General features: G+C 48.8%; 1 protein-coding gene across 8 annotated transcripts in view; it reads left to right on the forward strand.

Moving 5' to 3' along the window:
• SLC2A9 (solute carrier family 2 member 9) overlaps positions 1–14,673 on the forward strand; it is a 233,564-nt gene that overhangs the window by 116,298 nt on the left and 102,593 nt on the right. For all 8 annotated transcript variants that reach the window (XM_086404782.1, XM_086404779.1, XM_086404786.1 and 5 more), the window contains one exon: positions 10,418–10,605. In XM_086404782.1, coding sequence (XP_086260908.1) covers positions 10,418–10,605 — 188 coding nt within the window. The remainder of the gene's footprint in view (positions 1–10,417; positions 10,606–14,673) is intronic.

Below are 14,673 nucleotides of genomic sequence, written 5' to 3' on the forward strand. Positions count from 1 at the left end.
GGTCCAGCGGTTAAGACTCCACCTTCCAATATAGAGGGTGTGAGTTCCATCCCTGATCAGGGAGCTAAGATCCAACACGCCTTGCAGCTAGAAAACCCAAAGCACAGGACAGAAGCAATATTGTAACAAATTGCATAAAGACTCAAAAAAATAAGTGTACATCCTCTTGCGGGTTGCTACCCCTAAAATTAATTAATCAATTAATTTAATTAAACAGTCAATTTCATCCAGTCCAGCTGTGGAGTAGTGAGTGCCAGGGACTGGAGTGGGGGACGGAGAATGAGAAGCTGCTATCAACAGGCAGAAAGTCTCAGTTACGCAGTTTGAGCAAGCTCGGGTGACACCAGGAGGCCCGCACCGTCTGTGACCTCCTCCCATCAGCATCATCTTTTGGGCCAGGCCTGCATCACCCCGTGGGCAGGGGCAGTGTAGGAGTGGAAACGCCAGCTCTCCTGTGTGATGTGGGTACATCCCGTGGTCCTACTGAGTCTTGGTTTCCCCCTCTATTAACAGCGGTCAGAGCACTGATCTTGCAGGGAGGTTGTGCAGCTTCTGCTGGCCCCACCTCCATCTCCGCCCGCCCCGGAGTGGTAGCAAGTTGCCTCTGGCTCCCACTCAAGAGAACGCCTTCAAGCAGAGACCCTGCCTTGTTCTTTCCTTAACGTAGTAGACCTTGGCACCTACGGCATGTCAAAGCTCTCAGAAGCCGCAGGTTAATTGAAGTGAACTGAATCTGGTTCTGGTAGCTTCCCCGCTCCGCTGTGTCTTTTCATCATCCTTTGAAGTGTGTGGAAAGAATGATCAGACGGATCCAGGCTGAAACACTGACTCTCTCCTTTCTACTTGGGATCTCTGGGAGGTCTTCTAATGTCTCTGAAGCTCAGGGGGCTAAACCACACTAGGAATTGCAGCCAAGTCTGTAAGACGCCCAGCCCAGGGTCTGGCACACTGTGCCGTGCTTTGAGTCACTTCAGTCATGTCCGATTCTTTACGACTTCATGGATGGCAGCCCACCAGGCTCCTCTGTCCATGGGATTTCCCAGGCAAGAATACTGGAGTGGGTTGCCATGCCCTCCTCCAGGGCATCTTCCCCACCCGGGGGTTGAACCCATATCTCCTGCATCTCCTGCATTGCAGGTGGATTCTTTACCACTGAGCCACCAGGGAAACCCCCTGGCACACAATGCTGCTGCTGCTGCTAAGTCGCTTCAGTCGAGTCCAACTCTGTGTGACCCCATAAACGGTAGCCCACTAGGCTCCCCCGCCCCTGGGATTCTCCAGGCAAGAACACTGGAGTGGGTTGCCATTTCCTTCTCCAATGCATGAAAGTGAAAAGTGAAAGTCAAGTCGCTCAGTCGTGTCTGACTCTTAGTGACCCCATGGACTGCAGCCCACCAGGCTCCTCCATCCATGGGATTTTCCAGGCAAGTGTACTGGAGTGGCTATTCTAAATATATGATAATTACAACAAAACCAATATTTACTGCTGGTCTTATTTCTTCACAAACTACGTGAGAAAGCATAGGGAGGGAATTCCAACCCCCACCCTAAGGATCTTTTCATACTTCCTACTTTTTGCTTCCTCTTGTATCTAAAGTTATTAGGTAGCACATCATCTTCAATTTACTTCTTCAAATATGCTAGGTGTTCTATTGAAAATCCCTTCTTCATTTGATTGGGTATGCTGCTGCTGCTAAGTCGCTTCAGTGTGTCCGACTCTGTGCGACCCCATAGACGGTAGCCCACCAGGCTCCCCCGTCCCTGGGATTCTCCAGGCAAGAACACTGGAGTGGGTTGCCATTTCCTTCTCCAATGCATGAAAGTGAGAAATGAAAGTGAAGTCGCTCAGTCGTGTCCGACTCTTAGCGATCCCATAGACTGCAGCCTACCAGGCTCCTCCATCCATGGGATTCTCCAGGCAAAAGTACTGGAGTGGGGTGCCATTGCCTTCTCCGCTGGCACACAATAGGTGCACAATAAATGTTCGCCACCTTGCCCCTGGTTGGTGTTCTGAGTCCCCTCGAGTAAAGGCCAGTCTTTAACTGGTACAAGAATTAGTTGCAAAATGCCTCCCACTCCCAGCCCGAGAGTTGACCATGCCCCCAGAGGGGTTTTTTTCCAGGTGGGAAATGAAAATTCTCGCTCCTTTTTCAAGGTCTTTGGAGTTAGCGATTAGAACACAGAGGACATATGAAAGAGAGGTGAATCCTGAGAAGCAAGGGTGGGTGGGAGGCTGAGCCGGAGGGGAAGCTCTGGGGCAGACAGGTGAGTTGTTTAAGTGGCTTGGGGATTCAGGAAGATGGACTCCTCTGGGAGGGTTGTCTTCCATAGAGAATGACTTTTGGAAATGACTCACAGATTAGTCGTTTCTAAAGCCCTCTCCTCTCTTTCCACAGACAGCTAGTTACAACTGTGTGTGTCCGTCTCAATCCCTGCCCCCCACCACCACCCAGATGTGTCTCCCCCCTCCCGTGGAACCTGCACACTTCTGGGTTTGTGTGCTTGTGTTTAAAGACTTTTTCCCCCTTCCCATCTTCCTGTTTAAGGCCTGGGGTCCTCCCACAACATCTCCAATGGGTGGTCATCAGGCCTCTCCTTGCACACCTCCAGGGATGGGGAACTCACTGCTCGAGAGACCACCCAGCCCACCCTGGAACACATCAATCCAACAGTTCTTTCTTGTGGCGAGCTGATATCCCATTCATCACAGCTCTGCCCTTAGTCCTGGTCTGACTCTGGGCCAAGGAGAATAAGACCAACCCCAGCCACCCACAGGCTTCTCCCTCACAGCCCCCTCTCCTCTGGACTAAAGTGAAAGTGAAAGTCGCTCAGTCGTGTCTGACTCTTTGTGACCCCATGGGCTATACAGTCCATGGAATTCTCCAGGCCAGAATACTGGAGTGGGTAGCCTTTCCCTTCTCCAGGGGATCTTCCCAACCCAGGGATCAAAGCCAGGTCTCCCGCATTGCAGGCATATTCTTTACCATCAGAGCCGCCAGAGAAGCCCAACTCATCAGCAAATGTGAGTAGGTCCAGTTACATTTTTCCAGCATGGTTTGAGCACCTGCTGCATACCAGGCCCTGAATGAGACCCAGTCTCTGGCACGATGTGTCATAAGCTGCACACCAGTATCAGGGCCTGCCCTGGAGCTGGTGGGGCTCCGGTGATGACAGAGGCAGCAGTGGTGGCCATTAGCCAGCTGCAGGACACCCCTGTCAGCATGGCGCATGATCTGTACCCTGGCATGAGTGGGATCCCTGCTCCAGAGGCCGATCGCAGGCCTTCACCTAAAGACCAGAGGGAAGCGATGTGGTTACTCACAGGCTCCGAGAGTGCAGCTGGTACATTTCTATCTTCCCAGCTGTCTTTTGGCTGTCCTCACAGAATCACTGGAAGATGTTGCCTTTTCATATTTTAACAACCAAAATTTAGGAAAACTCACTGAAACTCTTCTTCTGGAATATTTTCAAACAGAAATAATTTTTTTAAATGTTTGCAAATTTTTTTTTACTGAGCAGATTTGAGCATTTGAATAGGTGACTTATGTCCATCAGTTTGGTTTCCAAGCCACAAGGTGATAGAAGCATTTCCAAACATCTTTTTTCATAGAATAACTTCCATCAAAAAGTTGCTACTCTCACTCTTGTGTTAAAAATGTCACCTTACCTTGAAAAGATAGATTGCTTCTGTCTTGTCTTTTAAGACTTTCTGCTAGGCCGCCTCCTGTCACAGCCACGGGAGCTGACAACAGGCTTATGCCTGGAGCGAGATGGCAGGTCTGCTGTTCTGTCTTTGTGCTGCCTTTGTTCATTTTATCTTTAATCTGTCATTTCTTTGGAGGATTCTTTATCAGCTGCCTGTACATTTGTCATGGTTGAAAGTGAAAGTTGCTCAGTCGTGTCCAACTCTTGGTGACCCCATGCGCTATACAGTCCATGGAACTCTCCAGGCCAGAATACTGGAGTGGGTAGCCTTTCCCTTCTCCAGAAGATCTTTCCAACCCAGGATCCAACCCAGGTCTCCCGCATTGCAGGCGGACTCTTTACCAGCTGAGCCACAAGGGAAGCCCAAGAATACTGGAGTGGGTAGCCTATCTCCTTGTCATGGTTGATTCTGTTAAAACAGAAAACTACCCTTCTCAGATCCACTAACCAGTAAATTACACACGTAACTTTAATATATCACTCTGCACCAAAAACAAAGGAAGACGAAGGGCTGACAGCTCCAGTGATTGGCGGAGCCCTCACGCCCCTTCACCTGGGCCGTGTGAAAACTCCAGGGTTGGTCCATGTTGAAATGTTATAAAACTACAACATAAGTTCCAGTATTTTTTACTACCCCTACTGTGGATCCTACTACTGTCAATAATAAAAAGGAACCAAACCTAAATTAAAAACCCAGTGATTTCCTCCCCTTAAATACTAATACAGTGGGAAAAGCCAGGTATCGATGAAACCTCTCTTTTTAGAAGCGCCGAGGCCCACGCTGTGCTGAGTTCAGTGCGCTTCCTTACCTGCGACTGCAAAGGCCATCACCCTGGGCTCCCCAGAAAATCCCTTTGCCTGCTTTGTCCCAGGGCCCCTCCGGATCATGAGAACATGTTCTCCAGATTGTTCTGTGCTTTGCTGTAGCATGATGTGATAAATGCTAACATAAGGTGATCACGGGTGGTTGCTGCTAGAACAAAGTACCACAAATTGGGAGGCTTTAAAGCAGCAGAAATTTATTTTCTCATTGTCCTGGAGGCCAGAGGTTCAAAATCAAGGTGTCAACAGGACCTGCTTTCCCTGCCAGCATCTGGTGTCACCAGCAGTCCTTTGCATTCCTTGGCTTAACAGCCGCATCACGCCAACCCCCGCCTCCGCCGTCGTGTAGCCATCTCCCCAGTGTCTGTCTGTCTGTGATTCTTTTCCTCTTCCTACAAGGACGAGAGTCATATGGGATTCAGGGCCCACCCTCCTCCAGGATGACCTCAGCTTAACTGATACCACAGTTGCATCTGCAAAGATCCCTTTTCCAAATAAACCAGCTGTAGGTTAGGACTTGAACATATGTATATGGGGCCAGAATTCAACCCACCATAGGTTAGAGTGTTTTGTAGTCATTGTCAGGTTAAGATAAAAGAAGGAAGCCCCAGGAGGCTTCCTGTAGCAAGCGCCTTCTGTCGTAGTTAGTGGCCTTACAGTGCCTCCTGGTCATTAAGAGCCAGCCCTGCTTAAAGGAATACGTGAGTGCTGATGTTTAATACTGCTGGCAGCCCAGGGCTGTTCTGTCCATTTTACAGATGAGAAAACTAAGGCACAGAAATATTAAATAACCGGCCTGGCATCCGACTAGGTGAAAAGTGGTGAAGCCAGGATGGGGACTCATCCAGAGTGGCCCCAGAGTCGGGGCTCTTAAACACCACCACCCACTGTTACACAACCGGTCACAGGTGTGGTGACCTTGCGGGTGTCACCGTACCAGAGTGCCACGCCATTCCACCCCTCTGGAATCCGGGGAAAGAGATGGGTGAGGCTCCAGAGGCCTACAGGGCTCCATGGCCGACAGGCGGCAGCTCTGGGGTGGCGCCCAGCTCAGCCTGTCTCCATGGCTGTCGCCTCCTCTCCACTAGACACCTGTGCCCATTTTACTCAGGGCACAGCATTTTGTGGTTATTTCAGGGCCTGAACCAGGCTGCCCTCAACCTTCAGTTCTTTCTCTGAGTTTGCCAGGCTCAGGCTCCACTTCCAGAAAGGGCATCATTGGGCTGGAAAATTTCAGGGCTGTGAGTCAGCCCTGGCCAAGAACACCTGTTTTTCTGGATATCTCTATGTTGTGGTGTGAAGTGTTGGTGGGCAGGATGCGGGCTCAGCTCTCTTAGATGGTGAGGATAGGAGCTCACGGGACCACACAGCCTCCAGCTCATCACCCCTTTCCCCCATCACCCACTTCCAAATCCAGGCTCCGGCCATGAATGGTCTCCCAGACCCATCCCTTGGACACTCCTGGCACGTGTTGTCCACGTGGGTCCAGCTAACACGTGGCACATGAGCCAGCAGCCTGCGCTGTTGGATTCTGCCTGGTCCGTCACCCATTCTTCCCCACTGGGCAGAGAGGACAACCTCAGAATCCCCCTCAACCCCAAGTCCCAGGCAGCTGTGACCACTCAGGGAGAATCAGATGCCAGCAGAGCCCTGCCCTATATCCTCACTAACTGAGAGAGCTGGCACCAGGAAGGCCCGTGCCTGAAGCCAGGGTAAGCTTCTGGGTGAGCCCAGAGGTCCCACCCCAACATGCTCCCCAACTATGCTAGAGCACCAAATAAGCACTTTTCAGGACCAGGCACCCCTCCAGGTGAGGGCCCACTACCCAGTCCTTATACCCCGAGAGGCTCGCACGAGTATCATCCCTGAATTAGAGGTGAGGATGGAGTCCAGAGAGGCTGAGTGACTCTTCTGTGGCCACCCACCCAGGACGCTCCATCTAGGGCTATGTGCTTAAACCCTAGGCTTGCGACTGCATGGCCCAAGTCTGTGACCTCCATCCCTTCCAAGCTCTCCCTCCCAGATTCCTGGCAGTACTAGACAGACACATCCCCCTTTGCCCTTACTAAGTCTTTCATGATGCTGGTTTCACTCATGCCCTCTAGCTTCCCAGCAGGTTACTTGTCCCTGAAAGGGGTCGCTGATGGCACTGAGCTCCAGGCTGAGCCATGCTCCAGGCTTTGCCTGGTGCCTTGCCTACTCTGCAGGTGGTTGTCATAGTGATGTGGAGACAGAGGTGGCCTCAGCCCCAGCTTACAGTTAAGACCTAAGGCTTGAAAGATCAGGTGCTTTCCCCATGTCCTGCAGAAAGTGGGTGGTGGTGGGGTTGAACCTACAGCTTCCTCATTTCAGTGGCTCTGCATTGGTTTTCCTTTGGTGGCTTAAAACATCAATTTATTACCTTATAGTTCTGGAAGTCAAAACCGCAAAATAGGACTCAACAGGCTAGTATCAAAGTGCTGGCAGGGCTGGGATCCTTTCTGGAGGCTCCAGGGGAGAATCATTCCTGGCCTTTTCCAGCTCGTAGAGGTGGCCCGCACTCCTTGGCTCGTGACCCCTTCCTCCTTTAAAGTGCATCCCTCCTCCAACCCCTGTTTCCATGGTCACATCAGTTTCTCTCTCACTCTGACCCTCCTACCTTTCTCTTATAAGGACCCTTGTGATGACATTGGGCCCACCTAGATAATCCAGGATAACCTCCCCATCTCAAGGCCTTTACATTAATCACATATGCAGTGCCCCTTTGGCCATGAATGCTAACTTATTCACAGGTACTGGGGATTAGAATGTGGACTGACATGGGTGGTCATTCTTCTGCCTACCCCTGGCTTTTTCTGCTCTTCAAAGTGCCTCCTAAAAGACAGAGATAGGGAGTAACCTGGTGATATTTGCCTCCTCTCTGCCCAGTGCCATCCATGGAGCTCCCCTCCCGGCTCCCAGGATGTCCTGAATTTGCTCCCTCTGTGACACTGCCACGTAAAGTTAGAATCACACTTCTTGATGTACTTCTGCACAATGTTAGTTGATGCACCAGGAAACACATTTGGGAAATGTGGATCTAAACAAAATGAAATGGGTGTCTTTCTCGTGGGACTTATCAGAACCGTTACTTTTTTTGTTTTAATTTTCTTTCTTTCTTAATTTTACTATTTATTTTGGCTGTGCTGGGTCTTCATAGCTACACATAGTCTTTTTCTACTTGTGGTGCTCAGGCTTCTCTTTTTGCGAAGCACAGGCTCTAGGATGAGAGGACTTCAGTAGCTGTGGTGCACAAGATTAGTTGCTCCACAGCATGTGGAATCCTTCCAGACCAGGGATTGAACCCATGTCCCCTGCATTGGCAAGCAGACTCTTAATCACTGGGCCACCAGAGAAGTCCACAGCCTTTACTAGTCTAATGTAAAGTTTGAACCCCTGGGAGCTAGCACTCATGCAGTGAGACTAAACTTCTCTGATCAGGGAATCTTGTTCCCATGGAGCCTCTCCTGGGATTGGAATTCCACAAAAACTGATTTGGAAATGTGATGTGATTGTAGTGGAGACACCACCTCCCCAGTGCAATGTCTGGAGCACAGCAGACGCTCAGTAAGTTTGTACTGAGAATTGGCTCTGAACAGCCCATGATTTCGGCCCACCATACACGAGACCATCCCTTTACATGACCAGTACTGTCCCCACAGGATCAACAAACACCAACTTGGCACCTGCTCTCCCCCGGGCACCAGGCACTGGACTTCCAGGTGCTCACAGCAGGTGCTGATGAAAGTGTGGTGAGAAAGTGCCAAGGTAGGAAAAAGCAAAGGGACTGTGAGAGCCCAGGCTCTGACTTCGAAGTGGGAAAAGTTAGCCAAGCGAGGAAAGGCAGGAAGAGCATTCCCGGTAGAGAGAAGGTCATGGCCAAGTGCAGAGAGAAGAGAAGCCACTGCAATGAGAAGCCTGTGTACTGCACTCAGAGAGTAGCCCCTGCTCGCTGCAAACAGAGAAAAGTCGGGGCAGCAACAAAGACCCAGTACAACCAAAAATAAATAAATAATTTTTAAAAATTAAAAAAGAATGAGATCAGAACTTTTAACAGGAAGAAGAAAGAATTTTGCTCCAGGAAACTCTAAGAGCTGAACAATGAGTTTAACTGAGAGCTTCCCAGCAGCCAAAGTGAAAACGGGAAAAAAAAAAAAAAAACGGTTCTCAAGTTCTCCTTATTTTATGTATGTCAGGAAGAAGAGAGAAATATTTTCTTGCCCTGAAACTCTAGGCTTACTTTATGACATGAATATTGCATTTTTGAACTTTGAGAAATACTATGGTTTAGTGAATGCTACAGAAACATTTCCCCCTCAGCTGTTTCCTCCACTTATCTTTAATAAATGCTGGGAAAGGTATTAAATTACAGCTTACAAAAGAGACATTCTGAGGTGGTTTTTACTATACTTCTGGAAATAACACCTCAGAGCCTTCCTGGGCTTGCAGAATCTGGAGAGATTTAACAACCATGTTTTGATTTTTCCTACTTAAGAAAAGTAGTTTCACCTGGCCTGAGGTTCAGAGCAGTGTTTTTAGGGATAATGCGCACTGTATCAGGAAAGGACTGTCCCCAGGAGCCATCACAAGCCGCCTCCCCTGTAGGAGGATGAATACCTAAGTGCTGAATATTTAAATCTGCATTCTAAAACCATCTCCCCAGATCTAATTATTGTGATCTCGGGGGTCTAATCAGACAGCCCAGCTTCGTGCATATATCCATGGCGGTTTGCACAATTAAGGGCTTGGTAAAAAAAAAAAAAAAGATGACATGCTCACTGAGGCTGGAAATTTGCAGTGTTCAGCCTGGGAAAGCCTGAGTCACAGGGGTGAGCTTGAATCCTGGGAAGATTGGCTCTTTGAGAATATTCCAATCCAGCTTTCTGTATTTCACAGGGCTGTGTGGAAAGGGCCCTGGAGATCATTTAGTTCAATCCCCGTTCCAGGCATCCTGGTCAGGTGGCAGTCTGACTTCCGTCTAGAGGCCACCAGTGAGAATGAGCACACAGGGCTGGGCGGACAGGAGGTGCTCAGTGCATCATCATGGAGCCAGGGGTTTAGCATATGTTACATCACTTGGTCATTACAGGAACTTTTTGAGGCATGAACGCTGCTCATCTACCCAGAGGTAGAGATGGGATTTGAACCCTGGATGTGCTCAGCTTTGCAGTGGGGGCAATCAGAGGAGCCTGGTTCTCTAGGGGTTCTTCTCCTGGCCAACTCAATGACCTTGAGCAGGTCACTACATCTCTGTGGGCCTCCTGTTTTCCTACTTTTGTTTTGTATATATCAGTTCAGGTCAGTCGCTCAGTCATGTCCAACTCTTTGCAACCCCATGGACTGCCGCACTCCAGGCTTCCCTGTCCATCACCAACTCCTGGAGTTTACTCATACTCGTGTCCATTGAATCGGTGCTGCCATCCAACCATCTCATCCTTGTCATCCCCTTCTCCTCCTGCCTTCAATCCTTCCCAGAATCAGGGTCTTTGTGTGTGTGTGTATATATAATTTATCTATTTGGCTGCTCCAGTCTTACTTGCAGCATGCAGAATCTTGCTCTTCATTGTCACATGTGAACGCTTAGTTGTGGCCTATGGGATTCAGTTCCCTGACCAGGGATCAAACCTGGGACCCCTGCAGTGGGAGAACAGAGTTCTTGGCCACTGGACCATCAGGGAGGTCCCTATTTTCTTACTTTTAAACAAGGGCTTGGCACTCCATGGCCTCAACGACCCCTGCCAGCTCCATCTTTGATATACAACCATCCGGTGTGTCTGGATGGTGGGACAGACCATCCCCGGGGGCCCCAACATCAGACACAGCGGACGTCCTAATAATCCCCACTGAAATCCGTGCTCCTCCCCATTGGTAGCCTTCCGGACCTTCCTGGGCAAAGAGGACGTCTCCCGTGAGATGGAGGAGGTCCTGGCGGAGAGCCGCGTGCAGAGGAACATCCGGCTGGTATCTGTGCTGGAGCTGCTCAGGAGTCCCTTCGTTCGCTGGCAGCTCATCACCGCAGTCATCTCCATGGCCTGCTACCAGCTCTCCGGCCTCAATGCGGTGAGTGCCCCGGCACAGACAGAGGAACCGGAGGGAAGGGTGGGGGGAGGTGGGCCAGGGCTTGGACCCTGTATGCCCTGGGTTCTAGCCCAGTTCTGTGCCACTGGGCAATCATGTAACCTGACCATCAGTTTCCATATCTGTAAAATGGGATAATGTAATATGGAAAGAGATAATCTATGTGAGATGTTCAATGAAGCAGCTAGCCCAGAATTACCCCTTACTAAATGCTGCTATCATTATAATTACTTATCCCTAGAAACACTTAGAAATCATATGTCTTTAAAATATATATTTATTTATTTGGCTGTGTCTGGTCTTAGTTGCGGCACACATGATCTTTCCTTGCAGCATGCAGATTTTTCTCTAGTTGTGTTTTCAGTCTCCAGAGCATGGGCTCTGTAGTTGTCCCACGGCACGTGGGATCTTAGTTCCCCGCCCAGGGATGGAACCTGCATCCCTGCATTGGAAGGCAGATTTTTAACCACTGGGCCACCAGAGAAGTGCCTAAAAGTCATATTTCTTAAGGAAGATATTAGAAAGTCACAAGTAAGCGACATGACATTGAGATTATTTAAAGAAAGGTACCCTTGGCTGGGCTGATGCTGGGAAAGATTGAAGGTAGGAGGAGAAGGGGACAACAGAGGATGAGATGGTTGGATGGCTTCACTGACTCAATGGACATGAGTTTGAGCAAGGTCCAGGAGATAGTGAAGGACAAGGAAGCCTTGCGTGCTGCAGTCCGTGGGGTCGCAAAGAGTCGGATTTAGCAACTGTTCAACAACAACATTGGTTGGGCTGGCTTCAATGTATGATTTTGACCTGATAAAATTTAAAGGCTTTAAAGAAAAGTTTCTTGAGGCCCAAGTCGATGTGGGCAGGTAAACCAGAGGAGGGTCTTCTTCTCTGGGGTACCCTAACCCACCAATGGACAAAGCCTCCCCTTCTCTCTTAGGGGCTCCAAAATGTAGAATTCAGAAATTTTAGGAGTAGGGAGGCAGACTTAGGATCATTACTGTTATGGCTGCTTCTGGAAAACAGTGGATTGCCTCCAGGGGTAGTGAGTTCCCCATTTGTGAAAGTGTGCAAGCCAGCTGGCCAGCCACTTGGCAGGAATACATAGAGGAGATTCCTGCACTGAAGGAATCAGATTCCCTCGAGGTCAGTTACATAGCTCAGGACAAGTGTGGCTGGGCCCAGAGGGCAGGAGAAGGGAACTTCTGAAGAAGCCCAGATGAAAGAGTTGCCCTGGCATACCAGAGTCAGCAGGGAGGATGTTTGTGGGTGGGTAGGGAAGGCAACCTGAAAGGGGAGTAGTTCCAGTCAGGGGGTAGGGGATGGGGGGGAAGTTAACAACCCAGTGTTCAGCCTCATTTCTCTTTTTTTCTCTTGCATCTTTTGTTGGAAATATCAGGATGAAGTGAAATCATCTTGTGGCTTATTTGCTTAACCTTGGTCTAGTTGTGTCAGCAGAAGGAGGGGGCACCTGGGTTAACTTGCCTGACCTTGATCTAGTCCTATTGTTGCCTCCTCTGGATAAGACCAAGGTCGTGCTTATTGTTGTTCAATCACCAAGTCGTGTCCAACTCTTTGCAACCCCATAGACTGCAGCATGCCAGGCTTCCCTGTCCCTCACCATCTCCCAGAGCTTGCCCAAGTTCATATCCATCGAGTCGGTGATGCTATCCAACCATCTCATCCTCTGTTGTCCCCTTCTCTTGGCTTTAATCTTTCCCAACATCAGGGTCTTTTCCAATGAGTCGGCTCTTCAGGTGGACAAAGTATTGATGCTTCAGCTTCAGCATCAGTCCTACCAAAGAGTATTCAGGGTTGATTTTCTTTAGGATTAACTGGTTTGATCTCTTTGCTTTCCCAGGGACTTTCAAGAGTCTTCTCTAGCACCACACTTCAAAAAGTCAATTCTCTGTTCTCACATCCATACATAACTACTGGAAAATCCATAGCTTTGACTACATGGACCTCTGTTGTGCTAGACTGTTTCAAATGCTCCCTCCCTGTTCTGAGTAAGCAGAGAGAGAAAGCATCTGTTTCTTAAAGTTAACACGTGGAATTGTAAAGCCACATATGGAATCTGTATGTAATGAGACATTTAGATCGAGAACCATGACATTTCTAAACAGAATTCTCTCCTTCTGTGAGACATAATTTTCCAATTTGCATATGCTATATTACTTTGTAAATTCCACTTGAGTGTTTCTGTAAGCCCCACTGCATAAGCATAGATGGAGAAAAAAAAAAATCTGCTCCCAGAGCCAGCAGATCTGAGATCTCAGTCACTTTCCTTTGCGTTGACTACTTTCCAACTCTTTTCTTTTTCTTTCTTTTTTAAAATGTATTTATTTATTTACTTACTTTGGCCATGCTAGGCCTTTCATTGCTGTTCGTGGGCTTTCTCTAATTGTGGAGAGTGGAGGGGCTGCTCTAGCTGCGGTGCACAGTCGTCTCATGGCAGTGGCTTCTCCAGCTGTGGAGCACAGGCTTCAGCAGCTGGGGAGCACGGGCTCAGTAGTTGTGGCTCACGGGCTCTGGAGCACAGGCTCAGAGGTCGTGGTGCACCGCCTTAGTTGCTCCGACAACATGAACTCTTTCCAGGCCAGGGATCAAACCCGTGTCGCCTGTATCGTCAGGCGGATTCTTATCCACTGTGCCACCCGGGAAGTCCTCCATCTTATCATTGTAAGGACATTTAGCATGACATTTATCTTCTTCACAAATGTTTAAGTGCACAATATGACATTGTTAACCATGGGCATCATATTGTACAGATCTTTAGAGCTTGTTCATCTTGCTTAAACTGAAACTTTATACCTATTCATTAATGACACTGAGTTTCCCCCACTCCCAGCCCCTGGCAACTACCCCAGTTTGACTCCATGCTCAGAGTATACATGTATGTCACCGGGCTGGGTCCCTAGATCATCCATAGGCAGTCAAGGGGACAAGTCCTACTTCATTCTTACATGAAGTGAAGTGAAGTGAAAGTCGCTGAGTCATATCCGCCTCTTTGCGACTCCATGGACTATACAGTCCATGAAATTCTCCAGGCCAGAATACTGGAGTGGGTAGCCTATCCCTTCTCCAGCAAATCTTCCTGACCCAAGAATCAAACCAGGGTCTCCTGCATTGCAGGCAGATTCTTTACCAACTGAGCATTCAGGGAAGCCCTGATTCTTACATACTAAAAGACAAGTGCCAGTGAGCAGCAAATCCCAGCCTCAGAGCCCACTTTCCTATGCCCTAGTCCAAGCTCCCTCCCTGCACCTGGAAAAAGCTACCTTCTACCCCCAAATAATTCACAAGATCAAAGGAGAGAGCTAGCTAACACAGATGATAGCCTCTAAATGCACTTTAATACTTGCTCTGTCCCCTTAGTTTTACAGAAATTATGTGAGGGGATCATAAAGAATGCTGAGTGCTGAAGAGTTAATGCTTTTGAATTGTGGTGCTGGAGAAGACTCTTGAAAGTCCATTGGACTGCAAGGAGATCCAAACAGTCAATCCTAAAGGAAATCAATCCTAAATATTCATTGGAAGGACTGATGCTGAAGCTGAAGCTCCAGTACTTTGGTTACCTGATGCAAAGAGTCAACTCATTGAGAAAGACCCTGATGCTGGGAAAGATTGAGGGCAGGAGGAAAAGGGGATGACAGAAGATGAGATGGTTAGATAACATCACCTATTCAATGGACATGAATTTGAGCAAACTTTGGGAGATAGTTGAGGACAGAGGAGCCTGGCATGCTACAGTCCGTGGGGTCCCAGAGAGTTGGACACAACTTAATGACTGAACAACAACAATGAATGTTGGGGGACACAGTCTATATGTTAAGACAGGCATAAACACTGCTAGGCATCTCCATTCATCACTTTATTCTGGACCCAAACGTCTTGCAGGGTAGGTGGCTCCATCCCCATTTTCTAAATGAAGAAGCTGAGGCTTGCAGAGGATCAAGGACTTGCTCAAGGTCATGGTGGGTTACACGTCCTGGCAGCAGGGCCCTGACAGATTCCCCAGCCCATCTCTGAGACCTTATACCCTGCACTGAA

This window comes from Bos grunniens, chromosome 6 (genome assembly GCF_055505025.1).
Source record: "Bos grunniens cultivar Pamir isolate PY7600 chromosome 6, Bosgru_T2T1.0, whole genome shotgun sequence".
In the NCBI taxonomy this organism is placed as follows: Eukaryota; Metazoa; Chordata; class Mammalia; order Artiodactyla; family Bovidae; genus Bos; species Bos grunniens.